At 31.8% G+C, this 16,466-nt stretch overlaps 1 protein-coding gene across 1 annotated transcript in view; it reads left to right on the forward strand.

Annotated features, from left to right (window-relative positions):
- The first annotated feature begins 3,059 nt into the window (after window positions 1–3,059).
- LOC134724961 (GPI inositol-deacylase-like) overlaps window positions 3,060–16,466 on the forward strand; it is a 144,785-nt gene continuing 131,378 nt past the window's right edge. Inside the window, exons 1-7 of the mRNA XM_063588380.1 lie at window positions 3,060–3,233; window positions 6,047–6,114; window positions 9,785–9,814; window positions 10,863–10,927; window positions 12,788–12,876; window positions 14,028–14,070; window positions 15,770–15,855. Of these exons, the coding sequence (XP_063444450.1) occupies window positions 3,099–3,233; window positions 6,047–6,114; window positions 9,785–9,814; window positions 10,863–10,927; window positions 12,788–12,876; window positions 14,028–14,070; window positions 15,770–15,855 (516 nt within the window). The 5' untranslated portion in view covers window positions 3,060–3,098. The remainder of the gene's footprint in view (window positions 3,234–6,046; window positions 6,115–9,784; window positions 9,815–10,862; window positions 10,928–12,787; window positions 12,877–14,027; window positions 14,071–15,769; window positions 15,856–16,466) is intronic.

A 16,466-nucleotide genomic window follows, 5' to 3' on the forward strand; every position in this document is an offset into this window, starting at 1 on the left:
ACATCTTTTCACAAACTACAAATATATATTGCCAAATAACCAATAGAGCTAGTAGGGCACTTGATTTTAATAGTTATTAAAACAATATACATTAATAAGCTTTGGTTGAATGGTTCATGAGAAAATGCACGGACACGACTGGAAACACAATTTTTTCAGACTTTCAAGAACCATAACTCCTGAACGGTAAAAGTCAAAGTCGTCATTATTGAACTTGACCTCCATTTTGTCATCAGTAACAACATATTAAAATTTGGGAAGCATTGGTAGAATAGTTTTTGCGTAAATGCACGGACACGACTGGAAACTCCATTTTTCAATCTTTCAAGAACCATAACTCCTGAACGGTAAAAGTCAAAATCGCCATTATTGAACTTGACTTTCATTTAGTTGTCAGGAACCGTTGAACATATTAAAATTTGGGAAGGTTTGGTAGAACAGTTTTTGCGTAAATGCACGGACACGACTGGAAACTCCATTTTTCAATCTTTCAAGAACCACAAATCCTGAACGGTAAAGGTCAAAATCGCCATTATTGAAATTGACCTGCATTTAGTTGTCAGTAACAACATATTAAAATTTGGGAAGCTTTGGTAGAACAGTTTTTGCGTAAATGCACGGACACGACTGGAAACTCCATTTTTCAACCTTTTAAGAACCATAACTCCTGAACGGTAAAAGTCAAAATCGCCATTATTGACCTTGACCTTCATTTAGTTGTCAGTAACAACATATTAAAATTTGGGAAGCTTTGGTAGAACAGTTTTTGCGTTAATGCACGGACACGACTGGAAACTCCATTTTTCAATCTTTCAAGAACCACAACTCCTGAACGGTAAAAGTCAAAATCGCCATTATTGAACTTGACCTTCATTTAGTTGTCAGTAACAACATATTAAAATTTTAAAAGCTTTGGTTGCACGGTTCATGAGTTAATGCACAGACAACATTTGATTGCCGACCGCCCGCCCGCCGTACATCCCCAAATCAATAACCGACATTTTTATCACAAAAATCTGGATAATAAGAAAATGTATTTGAGAGAGAAACTCTCAAAGAAATGGCAAAATCGTTATCATCGACAATCCTGCTGTTCAGGAAAAAAACAACTAAAACGAGTTAACTCGTGGAAAAAAGTTGGAAACCTATTAAATACTTTGATAGTATTAAAAAAGTCTATTATTATTAAAAAGAAAAACATTCCATATTTTAATTATAAGCATCTCGTACCTATATAAATTTTCATAACAATTATATACTAGCACTAAAATAGATATAGGAATATGTGGTGTGAGTGCCAATGAGACAACTCTTCATCCAAATAACAATTTAAAAAGTTAGTAAACCATTATAGGTTAGAGTACGGCCTTCAACACGGAGCCTTGGCTCACACCGAACAACAAGCTATAAAGGGCCCCAAAATTACTAGTGTAAAACCATTCAAACGGGAAAACCAACGGTCTAATCTATATGGAAAAAACGAGAAACACGTATATATTACATAAACAAACGACAACTACTGTACATGATATATATAACATCAGATTCCTGACTTAGGACAGGTGCAAACATTTGCAGCGGGATTAAACGTTTTAATGGATCCAAACCTTCTCCCTTTTTCTGAAACAATAGCATAACATCACAACATAGAACACACGATAAAATATCAATTGGCAGACTTAACTCAATCAAAAAACGTATGATTACACAATGAACGAATAAATTTGATCTGCGATATCTGAATACAAATGCACAGTTAATTAAATATTAGAGACAAACATTCATGACCAACAAGCTAACAAACATATTCAAACAAAGCCATGGCAGGACATCACTGAGAAATATTTAACCAATCAAAATTCACTTTAGAAAAAAACCGGTTTTAAAAAAATAATTATAATCTTGAAGTTTATACAAATGTAGTAAGAATAAGTGAAAAATTGAAGATATTACAAATAATCAAAGGTGGTGTACAGACAAGATCCATATATATTTAAAAAATAACAAAAAAAGCATTATAAACAGTATCAACAGGTCGAATTAACAAGAAAATACGATTTGAGAGTACTCACAGTTACTGACAGCTAGTTAAAAGCCAAAGCCAATTAATAATAAAAAAATCAAAGCCTTCTTAAAATCTATTTATCAATTATCTTAACATGCTTAATTAATGAGTGCTGTATGACAAGAATGTTTTTCTCTAAATCCAGACTGCTGTTGTATTAATAATTTGTGAATGGTTAAGAATAACTATTTATAGATTATCGTTGAGCATCTCAACGGGATTGTCTTTCTCGCTTGAGCCGGTACGAGTGAGATGACCAATGATAATCTGTTTATTGCTATTTTACCTATGACGACGTTGTCAATTTCATGTCAATTTCGTTAGCAACACCACGTGCTTTCTTAGTTTCTAGCGATAATTTCCCATCTCAAGCGAATAGCATGATATGAAAAATTATCTACAAAAAATCAAAGGAAAAATGCACAAAATAGCGATAATTAAAGTTGTTTAAAGACAGTTTTTTCAAATAACTTGGACACAGTGGGTAACTGAATTGAAATGGGTCGATTATTGTTTGGGTCTGTTTTATCCCCTCCTTTAAATATGGGAGCAACTTTAGCAGATTTTAATATATTAGGAAATATTCATGTACATAAACTAAGGTTTATTATGTGAGCAAATCCTTGATAATTTTAATAAAACATGGACAGACGCTTGTTTATGATCGAAAGCTAGTTTCTACAAGGAAATTTTGTTAAAATTTGTTCATGTTTTTCTGTATTTTACTTTTAAATGGACTTCATTTTTTTTCGTTACCGTCCGATTTTTTTAATCTTTTTTTACGTGATTCATCAAAATTAGTCTAGGTTGTTATCGTCTAAAAGAAAGTTTATATTTTATCGTCAAAGACCAAAAATTACCGTTAACGTCTTTTGGCAATAATTTTTACCGTTATTTGTTATGACGGTACCCCCATTACGACCCTCTTTTAAAACCAGTGAACACAACATGTGGTGCTCCCAAGAGAAGGAGCTCATACTTCCTAGTACACAAGCAAAACCGGTAAATACAAAATAAGGAATCAAGCGGAAAAATGGTTTCGCCGTGGAAAATAGGATATTGTCTTGTTTGCGTTGGAATTATTGTTTATGGAATTTGGGACTACTTATCTAATTTCGAAAAGAATAAATGTCATATGACATACATGTTTGAAATGCCAGAATACATTGTAAGATTCACGAAGACGTGTCTACTGGGAATATACAATATAAGACGATTTGCCGGCACTCTTTTTAATACTGAAGGGTCCCACCCATATAAAGCTAAATACTAAAATTTATTCACCTTATCCTAACCCATACCTAAAACTCACTAGCTATGCATAAACCCTTATCCAAAGTATATGCAGGGGCGGATCCATCCATTTAAAAAAAAGGGGGGGGGGGGGTGTTTGCCAACCCAGGATAGCCCCCACCCCAGGTTAAATTAAAGGGGGGTTGGGTTCCAACCATATGTTCCCAATCAAATGCATTTATTGTCATCAAAAGAAGGGGTTCCCTTCCCTGTTCCCCATAGATCTGCCACTTCTTTATTCTTTCCTCCACTATCTGGATTACCACTACCATGACTACTTTTATAGCTAGTGAAGCCCAGCTAAGCAACTGAATTACTATAAGCAATTGTGTGCATGTGCAGGAATAATTTACAGTGAATATAATCGGTGCACAAACCAGTATAATTTCGCCTATAACCAATTGTTCAAGATACTGGTATTATCTTTAATCTGGTATTAAGGATATCAACACTGCCTGGCCACCAATTTAAAACGCAACGGCACTTGGTCTTATCCAATAGCTTAGGATGCTATCCCAGCTGGGTATCAATTAAAAAAACTTGAGGCACTAGTTGCTTTAAAGTAGCATTATGTCAATTCACTATTATATATGTTCAGGGAACTGTTCCATCACCATACTAATGTGACGGTACCCAAATTGCACCTATTTTGACAGTTTTTTCATCTACGTTAATTTATGATAAAGACAAAAATGTCCATTCTGTGTTTATTTTGTAGCCGTATCCTTCTTTATTATAAAGGTACACCAATTTGATTTTTATTCCATATGGAATCATAGAAAAATTGGTCTAATCATAGGCGGATCCTGGGTGGCCCGGGCCCCCCCTTTCGTGGAAAAAATTTGGTTGATTATATAGGGAATCACTGAAGCATGACTGGAGAACCCAAATTGCATCCATGCTTAAATTCACATCGTCAAAAGTCTAATAACAGAGCTTTTTAATTTCTTAAAATATTTTGAACAATTGGATATCAGTCCATGCTTACTCTTCACTTTTTTTTTAAATGGATACTTGTAACATATTGTATTTGCTCATTTTAAAAAGATGACGTTTTAATGACGTAGCATGGCGACGTTTCAGTACATTTTGCTTAATCAGTAAACATTTCATCTGTTGATAAATACTGTGAACGTTTTGTGCATATCTAAATAGTTTTATCTATGTTGAAAGATGTGCTTCGTATCAAATCATAAAAATACAAATTGTTAAGTCTTCAGGAAATCTTGTAAGATTTCCGCTGCTATTTTTGCTAAATAGGTGCAATTTGGGTACCATTACGTTATATACATTTGTACTCTTTTTCAAGGCACACATGTTATAACGTCAATATGCACTAATCTATGTATACAGCTGTATAAGTTCATGCACTGTGGCATATACTAAAATCTAAAAACACTTCATGTGCCACCAAGATATCAATGGTACTGTGATAATTTGTAACTCAGCTTCCCATTGGCGAATTCAGGGGGGGATTCCAGGAGTTGGAACTGCTCTGTTTTTGGCTGCTCAATGCATTTGAATGGGGACATATAGTTGGAACCCCCCCCCCCCGTCCCTTTGTCCTGGCCTGGGTTGGGAACCCCCTCTTTTTAAAATGGCTGGATCCGCCCCTGCTTCCTATTGTTCATTCTTAATTAAACCAATATACACATCTTCATTGGTACTTCTCTTAAGTCGCCTTACACTGCACCAGTAGCCTTATAATTCCTACTTCAATAAAGAAAAACAACAAATTAAGTTAGGGATAAAATCAGTAGCTGATCACAATAGTTAATATTATTAAATAAATGGACACAAAGATCATACTGTCACCTTTTTATATCGCTTGCTAGTTGTATCTGAATTGAAAAAAAATATTATTCACAGTAAATTGATAGCAATTGATATATTCTGGGAACTAGTTCATCAATACATAATTTACAACAATAACCCGACTGACTTTGAATTAGTCCCAGTTTACTTTTCATTAAATGTGGGACCGGAGCACAAGAAATTAATGACAGATCAAACCAAACATGTGCTATATTTATCTTTTTAATACTGGTTACCAATGAAATCATAGCTGCATACTGGCTGGTTTTCAAGATTATGACACGCCTACATGTACATAGCTATTGAATATTCATGATTGATAGATAAAAACAGCATGTCTAGCATAAAACTGAGAGTTGTAAATTTGTAGCATAACTGTACATAATTTATGTTGTCTTGAAAATACAAAATAATTACGTACAGAGATATAGTTTTTAATCTAAGCGAGTACACAGATCAGGTTTGAATTTTGATTGTTTTACTTTTACCATTTTAGAGTTATGCCCCTTTACAAATGGTAAAATTACTACTCACTTAGCTAAAAGCTACTCAACGAGCTTGAAATTTCACACTAGATAACTAATAATATGAATATTTTAAGCTTTACATTTATAAACAGATGACCATTTTAAATCTATGTTTGAAAAATTGTACTGAACTAGCTTGGGAGTTTTTTTTCCCAAAAATGATGTTTCAACATCATTGTATTCTACATTATTTTACAGTATGTTCATCATTTTATATCCATACATGATATATTTGGCAATATATTGCTGCAATTTTGTTCTCTCCTTAAAGAAAAAAAAAGATTGAAGGCTGATCTTTGATCAACCCTACACATTGAACATGATTTTATCTATTTTTTATTTCCAGCAAATACCATTGGGAAAGAGACTCAAGGAAAAATATCCAAGATACAGACTGTTTATCTACGGTGAAGGGTAGGTAAAGTTGTTCACTGCTTCGCAAAAGAAATTGGTGTAAGAAAAAGGAAATTTGGGTTAAATATTAGTGATGAATTTGCAATACAATTACTGCAAAATATATATTGAGTCTATTTACATAAAAAGTTATATTGTTGATACATATTAACACTACCTCAGACCAAATCTGTCTTTATACAAATGTTTTTTAAAATGGAGACAGATTTATACAAGCTGTCTTGTCATGTAGCCACAAAACCAGATTCACCCCACCATTTTTGTCGAGCCTTTGCCTTTAGTCGAAAAAGCTTAGTTTTTCTGCGGGGAAACATTACATTCACTCTGTGGTTAAAGTTTTTAAAATTTGAATATCGTTCTTAAACTATACTGGTTTTCTATTAAACTTGGACAGAAGCTTGTTTATGATCATAAGATAGTATCCAGAAGTAAATTTTGTAAAATTAAATTCCATTTTTTCTGTATTTTATTTAAAAATGGACTTAGTTTTTCTGCGGGAAACATTACATTCACTCTGTGGTTAAAGTTTTTAAAATTTGAATATCTTTCTTAAACTTTACTGGATTTCTACCAAATTTGGACAGAAGCTTGTTTATGATCATAAGATAGTATCCAGAAGTAAAGTTTGCAAAAAAAAATTCCTTTTTTTCTGTTTTTTACTTATAAATGGACTTAGTTTTTCTGCAGGGAAACATTACATTCACTCTTTGATTAAAGTTTTTAAAAATTTAATGACTTTCTTACACTATTTTAAATTTGTACCAAACTTGGACAGAAGCTTGTTTATGATCAAAAGCTAGTATCTAGAAAGGAAATTTTGTTACATGTAATATTTGGTACCTGTGTATCTGTATTTTACTTATAAATTATAAGTTTTTCTTCCAGTTAACATTACATACAGTCTGCAGTTAAAGTTTTTAAAACATTTATTCGATTCATAAACTATCCTGAAATTTGGACAGAAGCTTCTTACAATCAAAAGATAGTATCAATAGGAATATTTTTATTGATTGTTTTCCTGATTTTTGTTGAGCCTGGGAGTTACAGCAAAAGTAGGCGAGACACTGGGTTCTGCGGAACCCTTACAAATTTTTTCTTAAAATGTCCTGTACCCGGTCAGGAAAATGGCAGTTGTTATATATTATAGTTCTGTTTTTGTGTTGCACTCCAGTGTTTGTTGTTTCTTTGTTTTCCTCTTACATGTCTTAAAGTTAATGTGTTTCCCTCAGTTTTAGTTTGTTATCAGGATTTGTTTTCTCTCAACAGATTTATGACTTTCAAACAGCGGTACACTACGTACTGTTGCCTTTATATAATATCATAGGTTTATATCAGCAGTTTCTTGCACTAATAAGAAAATCAGTGTAGATCAATTATTTATAAAAGACATATTGATTTATATGGATAATTGCAGTGTTAGCACTCTCATCATGCTCATGTGTACAATTCGTGCCAGATTTTTTTAAAGGTTTATATCATCAAGGTTTCAGACAGATTTGAAAATCAGTGCTGATTGCTTATATTTAAAGGAGTTATTTTACTTATGTACCATAGAAATATTGATTATATTGTAAAATGCATTGTTAGCACCATCATGTTTACAATTATTGCTAAAATTTTACAAAACTTATGTTATTTCTTTTGTAGACGAAACACGCGTCTGGCGTAAATATAGAATTTCAATCCTGGTATCTATGATGAGTTTATTTATATCACCAATGTCTTTGACACTTTGGATAATAAGTTCTCATCAAATATTAATTTAATGGAAATCTTGATGCATTTGCTCTGAAACCTTCATTTCTCTAAGATGTTATTTATAAATTGTTTTAAGGAAAAGAAAGAAAAAAAACGTTTGCTTTTGGTTTTTGCTGTGCCTGTAACATAGGTTGCTATTTGCAAGACATGGAGATTAAATCCTGCAACAGTGGCTGTGGCGTATGTGAACTATTTGTTTAAAGCTTTATACTTCATACCTTGATATATGTCTGTCATATGTCCATTGTCATGATTGTCATGGTTCAACATGGACTGCTTGAAAAACATATAGTCTATTTTGTCATGTGAATTTCTCATTTATTATGAGTAATCAGATATATATAAATATCTTTGACACATGGGTTCCTGCAATGCTACATGTCAGTCAGAGGGCCTCATTATATGGATCAGTGATCAAGATTAAAGTTACAGGATGAGGTCTGAAAGTGTTTATGAGTTACTGTAACATGTATAAGTAGTAGGTTTACTATATTAAGTATAGGTTTCATATGACCGTGACTTCATTTACATGCTTCATTGGTCAATGTTCTGTTTTTGAGTTTTGGTCTATTTTTCAAATACCATAAGTTATAGATCATATTTATTTGGTGTTACTGTGTAAGGAATGATTGCAAGGTGAACATGTCTGTTGGACATTATTTATCTGACTTTGACCTCACTGAATTTGTTATTGATCTTTTGAAATATTAAGTTTATTTGATACTTGTGGTATAGTCTTTAAGCCTTTCAACATAAAGTTAATGGTCAGTAAAATAGACAACACGTTTAAGCATGTGTATTCTTGTTGTAATTCCATTAATTTAAGTTTATATTGGTAGTTTTAACAGACTGATTCATATTAAAGTCAATTTTAATATATACCAATAGATTTCCTCATCATTGATGTGCAAGTTTTTCTGCAGAACTCTTTTATCTGATCTTGCAATCAATATACATGTATGATCATCTTCACTACCATGACTACCAGCAATAAAACTGCAATCAAGATTTCTGCTAGCCTGTGCAACTATCATGCACAGTTCAAATTAATGTCAAATTACTAGCATTCATCATGCATTCTTGCAAATAATGCTTGTTAATAATTTACATATGAATATGGGGCGTATTTTCAAAAAGGTCAGAGAGGTACTAATTCTGTGTCATTCATGAATACCCCATATCCTTTCTGTTCTATTATTAATAATAATACCCCATATCCTTTCTGTTCTATTTTTATTATGATGTATGATATTTTATCCCATTTTTCTCAAGAAAGCATTCAACCAACAAACTTATTAGATATTGGATCGCCTATTGCTTATGCTATAACATACACAGTCTAAAAATTTAATGCAACTACACAGAACAAATATTATAGTTCATGTACATGTAGGGACTTTTGAATGAATTCATTGTTCAGACTATCTTAGTTGGGGAATTTAGACGTAGTTTGAAAAAAAAATGGAGCAAATATTTTTCATTTGTTGTTACAGTGATCAATATAAGCGAAAGTCAAGTTATATATTGTAAAATCTAGAAAAATGATCAATATAAGCGAAAGTCAAGTTATATATTGTAAAATCTAGAAAAATGATCAATATAAGCGAAAGTCAAGTTATATATTATAAAATCTTGAAAAATGATAATCATCAATGTTTACAATGAAGGAATAACTCTACTACTAACTACTAATAACTTAAAATTGTATTTGAAATAAACCACACCAACAGGGGCACTGACAAAATATTAGATATTCAAGGTTCCCACACTTGGCTTTTCACCAATGATGTTCATAGAAGTTGATAGGAGTAGTAGAGGTAAGTCTAAGATCTATATAGATTTATTATTATAATTTTGATAATCTTCATTCCAATAGTTATATTAATGTATATTATTTTTTTCTTACTTTTAGCCAGTATGCCAGAAAATTAGAATCAAATAGGTAAGACTTTTGATATACTATAAATATTAATCATGTTAATGTGATAGCAGTTATAACAATAGATACTGAAATTCTAGAAGTATCAAAAGACATGGGGACCTAAATGAATATCAACATCTACCTAAAGTCAACTTTGCCTTGGTTGCATTGCTGTTTGAATGACACACAACTTCTTTTATTAATATATGTTTTTTTCCAATTGTGATGTAAAAAAAAATGGAAAAGAATTGAGAAAATGTATGCATACCTGCCAACCTCTAAAACTTTCAAAGATAGAGATCTCCCCCACAGCTATGACATGAACGACATTTTCAAGTGAATTATATGACATCTTTAGGGAGGACATCAAAAATCAATATAGAATAAAAAACTTAATTCAAATAGTTAGAGGGGGGGGGGGGGGAGGGGTAAAAATTGCTGCAAGTTTTGTTTAATTGACATAGATTTTATATATCCTTTTAAGTTAAGAAGGAGGAGGGTGGTAGGGAGGTCAGTGAAAACTATATGAATTAAGTTTTTTTTTATCCTACATTGAACTTTTTATGTCATCCTTTAGTTATTCATCTACAAAACAAAGAAGAATGTTAAAATTAATATAGTTATTTCTTTAAATATGGTTATATCCTGTGCAAGGTGTTGTTGGTTTCTCTCCTTTTTCTTCATCTTTGTCATTTGCATCTCATCAGGACAGCTTTTCAATCAGCTGCCTCAAAAGTTCAATTGTATTGTCAGACATAGTGTCTTTTCTGTGTGCACATTTTCAATTAGTTCAATACATTTCTTATAAATTTCAATTAAAACTGAATAGTATAATTCTTTTTAGTGTTTTTTTTTTGGTCTTAAGGCATACAAAATCATTTAATTACCACCCTTTTATGATTCTTTGTTCAATTTGTATTTAATTTATATTGTTTTATCAATTCACATTAATTGAAGAACGGAAACTAAAAAAACAGGATTAAACAGGGAAAGTAACCTGGAATTTCTTTGAGGTTTTTTGATGATGTATGTGTAGATATTAATGATACACATATGATTGTATTTTAAGGAAGGTTCCTGTGAATGGTGTTCCTATCCTATTTATACCAGGAAATGCTGGGAGTTATAGACAAGGTATCAATTATTATATATATATTATTTTAAAGAGAAATATTTTATTAGCAGATTTAGTTTAAAGTTACAAAGTCAAATTTGTTTGATGATATGATGAATACCATTCTGGGATCAAAATTTTGTTTTTAGGACAAATTCTTTTAAGGAGGCTTGAGGGAACAAAAGTATTGTCAACAATTTTAACCTTTTTTTTTTCATTACAAATTTTATTTTTACTTTATTAGTTGTGACTTCACCATATGGAAAAAAAATCCACCAAAAAAATCAATACCTTTTTGTCCCAGATGATTTTAAAATGTATTTATCATTAAAAAAAGCTCCAAATTATCTCCCTTTGGTAAAAAAAAAATGCCATTTTTTTTGCATTAAAATTGAAATTTCTTTTTTAACTCGTCGGTGTATTTAAGGTGGTACCCAACACTTTCACTAAAATTAATTTGGCTCGTTTAATTTTCATAAAATTTTGACAAAGTATTTACTTTGACCCTTTTACAAAAATATAAAAAAATCAAAAAATTTGAACCAAGCGTTTTGTCAGAAAAATTAGACTGGTTATATAGCAGTTTGACAAACACTTATTTTGATCATTGAGAAGCTTTATATTGCCTTCACAACGCAACGTAATTAAAACGTTAAGCTGATATTACAGAGTTATCTCCCTGTAGTGTTAGGTACCACCTTAATATTGTAAAATTTAAAGATTTCTGTAATTCAGTTCTTTTTTTTATTCCGATATTACCTCTATTTCTCCTGTTAGTTCAACAGAGAAAAGGTACCTTTACAAAAAATTAAGTATATGATAAATTTCATTTATAGAAAAATATAGTGAAATCATATATTTAAAAAAAACTTGATTTATACCTGCAAGCCCCCTTAAGCCTTAAACAATATCTTTATCTTGGTTTCATGCCCTGTGAGGTGTGGAAAACCTTGATTGTTCTTGGGGTTTAGAAGTGAATAGTTAAAGTTACAGCAGCTATTGATAGTAAGAAATTTAGGCAAATGCAATTTCTTTTGAATGCTGGATGTTTGAAATGGAACATTTTATAGCTTTGATTTTGATGTCATTTTCAAGTTCACAGTAGCAGTAGATAGACTGGAATGAGGCAATATATATGTTTCTATATACTATCTTTAAACAATATGATGTGTCAAACTGTCTCAAAAATTAACTTGAAAATGTTGAAAATGTTTCTTTGAACAAAAGTATAAAGAACAAGAGTCTTGTTGAACTTTGAATCAATAGGTCAAGGTCACAGCCACTGCATAAATGCACCAAGATTTGGAAAAAGATTTTTCAGCTTATCTCATGTTGCTACTGTAAACACTTATATCCTTGCTTTGAAAGAGAGAGATAAACTGTTTTACTCCTGTCTGTCTGTCTGTCTGTCTGTCTGTTCCTCAATCATTTGTCAATCCTCAATTACAGCCACATTTTTCTCAGGATCTACTTTCTAAATTTTATTATCCCACTTTCAAGTGTTTATACTACCCGCAAAAGTGAGAAAGCAATCGAGTTGAAATGACCAAGATAATATATTTATCGCTATTCTACCTATGACAATGCCACATGTCCCCTTAGTTTTTAGCAATAATTTTTCGGTTCACTGTGCTGAGAAATAAAGTTATAAGTCAGTAAGATCAAAGAATTTTTTTGTTCAAAAGCGATAAGATAAATTGTATTCTACAAAAAAAGACATTACAGAATTTTGAGCTGTTTCATGATCTTTAATTAACACAAATTATCAGACAAAAATGATAGTTCATTATTGTTAAGTGGAAAAGTAAAATGGGTGAAATGAACAGCATTTGAATATCTATGTTTGATAAAAATAAATTATAATATTTTTTTTCCAACAGCTCGTTCTTTAGCATCTGTAGCTCACAGAAGAGCCAACGATAAACGATATTCATTCCACTTCAATTATTATACAATTGACTTTAATGAGGTAAGATTTTTATTTTTCTAACTTGTAGCTATTAATACCATATTTTTTACTGTCAGGAGCAACAGATGGGTGCAGGGACTAAACTTAACAGTTACCCAATTGCCCAAGGAGAACAGATTTTTTTTTGAAGTGGGGACATTGTACAATAGTTTTAGTGCTCCCGTCTTTTACATTGTATTCTCTAATTCTATGGAAATTTATCCCTTTCCGAACCCATTGTATAAAAAATTTTAATCAACGTGTGGTCGCTGGTGATCTCAAAAGATCATTGGATGATTTTAGGGGTCATGACCTTTTTAGCTAACTGGATGAATCAAAATTTGATAACAGGTGTTAATGAAATTGACAACTTCGTGCAATGTGAAAGGCACTCGAAAGGGATTTTCGGTTAACAAAAAAAGAAAATGTCTTTTTAATCATTAGAGAAACAGATTCTTACATAGTTACTCATGGATTATCGGATTTATCCAATCTCGATAGTTAAATTATAAATTTTAAAGTACTCGCCGAGGCGGCTCGGACTTTGAAATTGATAATTTAACTATCTCGATTGGATAAATCCGATAATCCACTGGTATCAATGTAAGAACCTATATTTATGTTTTAACTTTTAATCATTGAACAAAAAGAATTTTTAGTTTTGTTAATGAACTTAAAATTTAAGAAAAGTCTTTAATTTGATTCATCAACAAGAAAGTTTCCGATCAACTGATTGAAGAAATATATGTTGGTAAAAAAATAAAAGTGCATGTAGTGGGGAAAAAAAAAAAAAAGAGGTTGCGAAAAACAATATTGATGTTTAAACCCTGAACTAAACATAACAATAAAATCAAAATCTCTAGGTTATTGAATGTCTTCAACAATGGACAAGAGCTGATACCATCTGGCAATCATCCAAAGCCATTACAAATTCAATGTATTTAGCAGAATTGATTGAAGATAACACTGAATCCTAAATGAAAAGTACTCTAAATAAAATATAATGGCAACCTACAACTAGGTTTCTGACTTTTACAGGAACATGAATATATAAACTTGTTTATTTGGTTCTACAGTCATTACCTAATATCTTGATTACGGGAAATGATTGATAAAATATCAATTTGATTTGTTTCTTTTCAGTTGATAGATTCATGTTTTTTTATTTGCAGGAATTGTCAGCATTGTACGGAGGAATGTTGCAATCTCAGACAGGTTATTATATTATGGCAAACTAAAAGTTTAATAAGAAAACATATTATGGCAAACTGAAAGCAAAAGTTAACAAAGTTTCAATCATTTAAAAAAAGCTGATGACTAAAAAAAAATTCACTAGTTGAGGTGGGAAAGTAACAATGACAAACAATAGAACATGTAGAAATCAATTGTTCCTGTCTTGTTATCAGGGTTGTGTCATAGTTATCAATTTTTTCTGTCCTTTTTATATGACTGCCAAAAAAATTTGGGATCATATAATGGTATAATGTTGTCCTCTGCATCATCTTCTGCGTCGTCAGAAGACACATTGGTTTCCAGACAATAACTTTAGTTAAAGTCAATAGATCTTAATGATTTTTTTGGGGCTGATGGTCCCAAACGTTTAGGAATTAGGTACCCAAAACAAGCATTTTTCTAGTTTAAGAATAATAACTTGTGTATTAGAATTTCAATTGCTCTGAAATTGGGCCACAATGTTTAATACCACAAATAGAAGGTTTGGATTCATTTATGGGATTATGTGTCTAAAGTTTTGGAATTAAGGGCCAAAAACGCATTTTTCTAGTTTCAAGACAATAACTGTGTTTTTGTATGAATCTCTCTAAAATTGTACCACAATGTTCCATATAATAAAGGGGAGGCTGGGCAAGTTTTGGATTAATTGCCCAAAATATATAGGACTTTGGGGCCAAAAAGAAGCATGTTTCTAGTTTCCAAACAATAACTTGTGTTTAAGTGTATGGATCTCTCTGAAATTGTACTACAAGGTTTTATACTTCAAAGGAAAGGATGGGATTGAGTTTAAGGGTTATTGCTTAAAGGGGGTTTCAATAAGTTGGGGCGTGGGGTCTTTTCAATTTTTTTAAGGGATTCCTTTTTTTTTCAAAATTTTTTAAATTTCAAATTTTGAAAAGTTGAAAGAAGAAATCTTCAATTGCACAATATTGTGCAATAGATTTTTTAGATCTTTGACCACATTTATTTTGTGACAAAAACCTTTATTATGTCAAAAAAATTTGATCACAATCCAAATTCAGACAGTATCAAGCTTGAATATTGTGACCAAATTTTCCCCTGCTGTGCGGAGCACCTGGTTGCCACTATATTTGTTTTTGGAATGATTGTAAAGTGTACATGTCCTACTGGCAGGTTTCATCTGACATGACCTCATTTTTATGGTTCATTAGTGAATGTTTATTTTTTTGTTGTTTGGTCTATAACTCAGGTACTAAAACCAATATGTCAAGTATATTTTGTCCACGAAATGTTTCTAGGGCGTACATGTCTTGTCTTGTCTTGGAGGTTTCCTTTGACCTTGTGTTCATTTCAATTGTTCATTGGTCTAATGATTTTTTTGGTCATTTATAACCAATGTCAAGATGTTTTGGTTTCTGTTTCTCAGGTATTTTAAGAGATTGGACAACTTTATTTGGTGTATGTAATTATTATTAGGTGTACTTCATCTGTCTGGCATGGTTTATTTGACAGTTACTTCATTTTCGTTGATCATTGATAATGTTAAGGTTATTTGATACTTGAAGTTAAACCTTCATATTACAGACGTTCAGCAAAATTAAATCATAGGCAGGTCGACATTTCAGCTTGTGCACCCTTGTATTGATTTTGCTATTTAGATTAAATAATGATAGAATGTTTTAGGATCATTTATTAATGATAGTTATCCTTTTTATTACAGACTTTGTACATGAATGTGTAAAGAAAATATTGTCCTTATATGAATACAATAAGCCTTCTTCAGTTTTATTGGTTGGTCACTCCATGGTAAGTTTACAGTTATTTAACATATATTCTGCATAATTTTAAAAGAAGTCTTGGTTCATTATTATACCCCACGCAACGAGTTGCGGAGGGTATAATGTTTTTGACCCGTCCGTCCGTCTGTCAGTCCGTCCGTCCGTCCGTCCGTCAGTCCTATTTCTTGTCATCGCAACTCCTCTCAAACCACACAACAGAATTTCACGAAACCTTTTCAGATAGTAAGGAAATACTATGTTGTTGTGCATATCGACGGGAAATTGCGATTCAATTTTTTTTCTAGGAGTTACGCCCCTTTGAACTTATTTACTATAATGTACTACTGCAACAGTTTGTCATCGCAACTCCTCTCAAACCACACAACAGAATTTCACGAAACCTTTTCAGATAGTAAGGACATACTATGTAGTTGTGCATATCGACGGGAAATTGCGATTCAATTTTTTTTCTAGGAGTTACGCCCCTTTGAACTTATTTACTTTAATGTACTACTGCAACAGTTTGTCAACGCAACTCCTCTCAAACCACACTACAGAATTTCACCAAACCTTTTCAGAGAGTAACGAAATACTATGTTGTTGTGCATATCGACGGGAAATTTCGATTCAATTTTTTTT

The sequence above is a fragment of the Mytilus trossulus genome, chromosome 7, assembly GCF_036588685.1.
Source record: "Mytilus trossulus isolate FHL-02 chromosome 7, PNRI_Mtr1.1.1.hap1, whole genome shotgun sequence".
NCBI lineage: Eukaryota > Metazoa > Mollusca > Bivalvia > Mytilida > Mytilidae > Mytilus > Mytilus trossulus.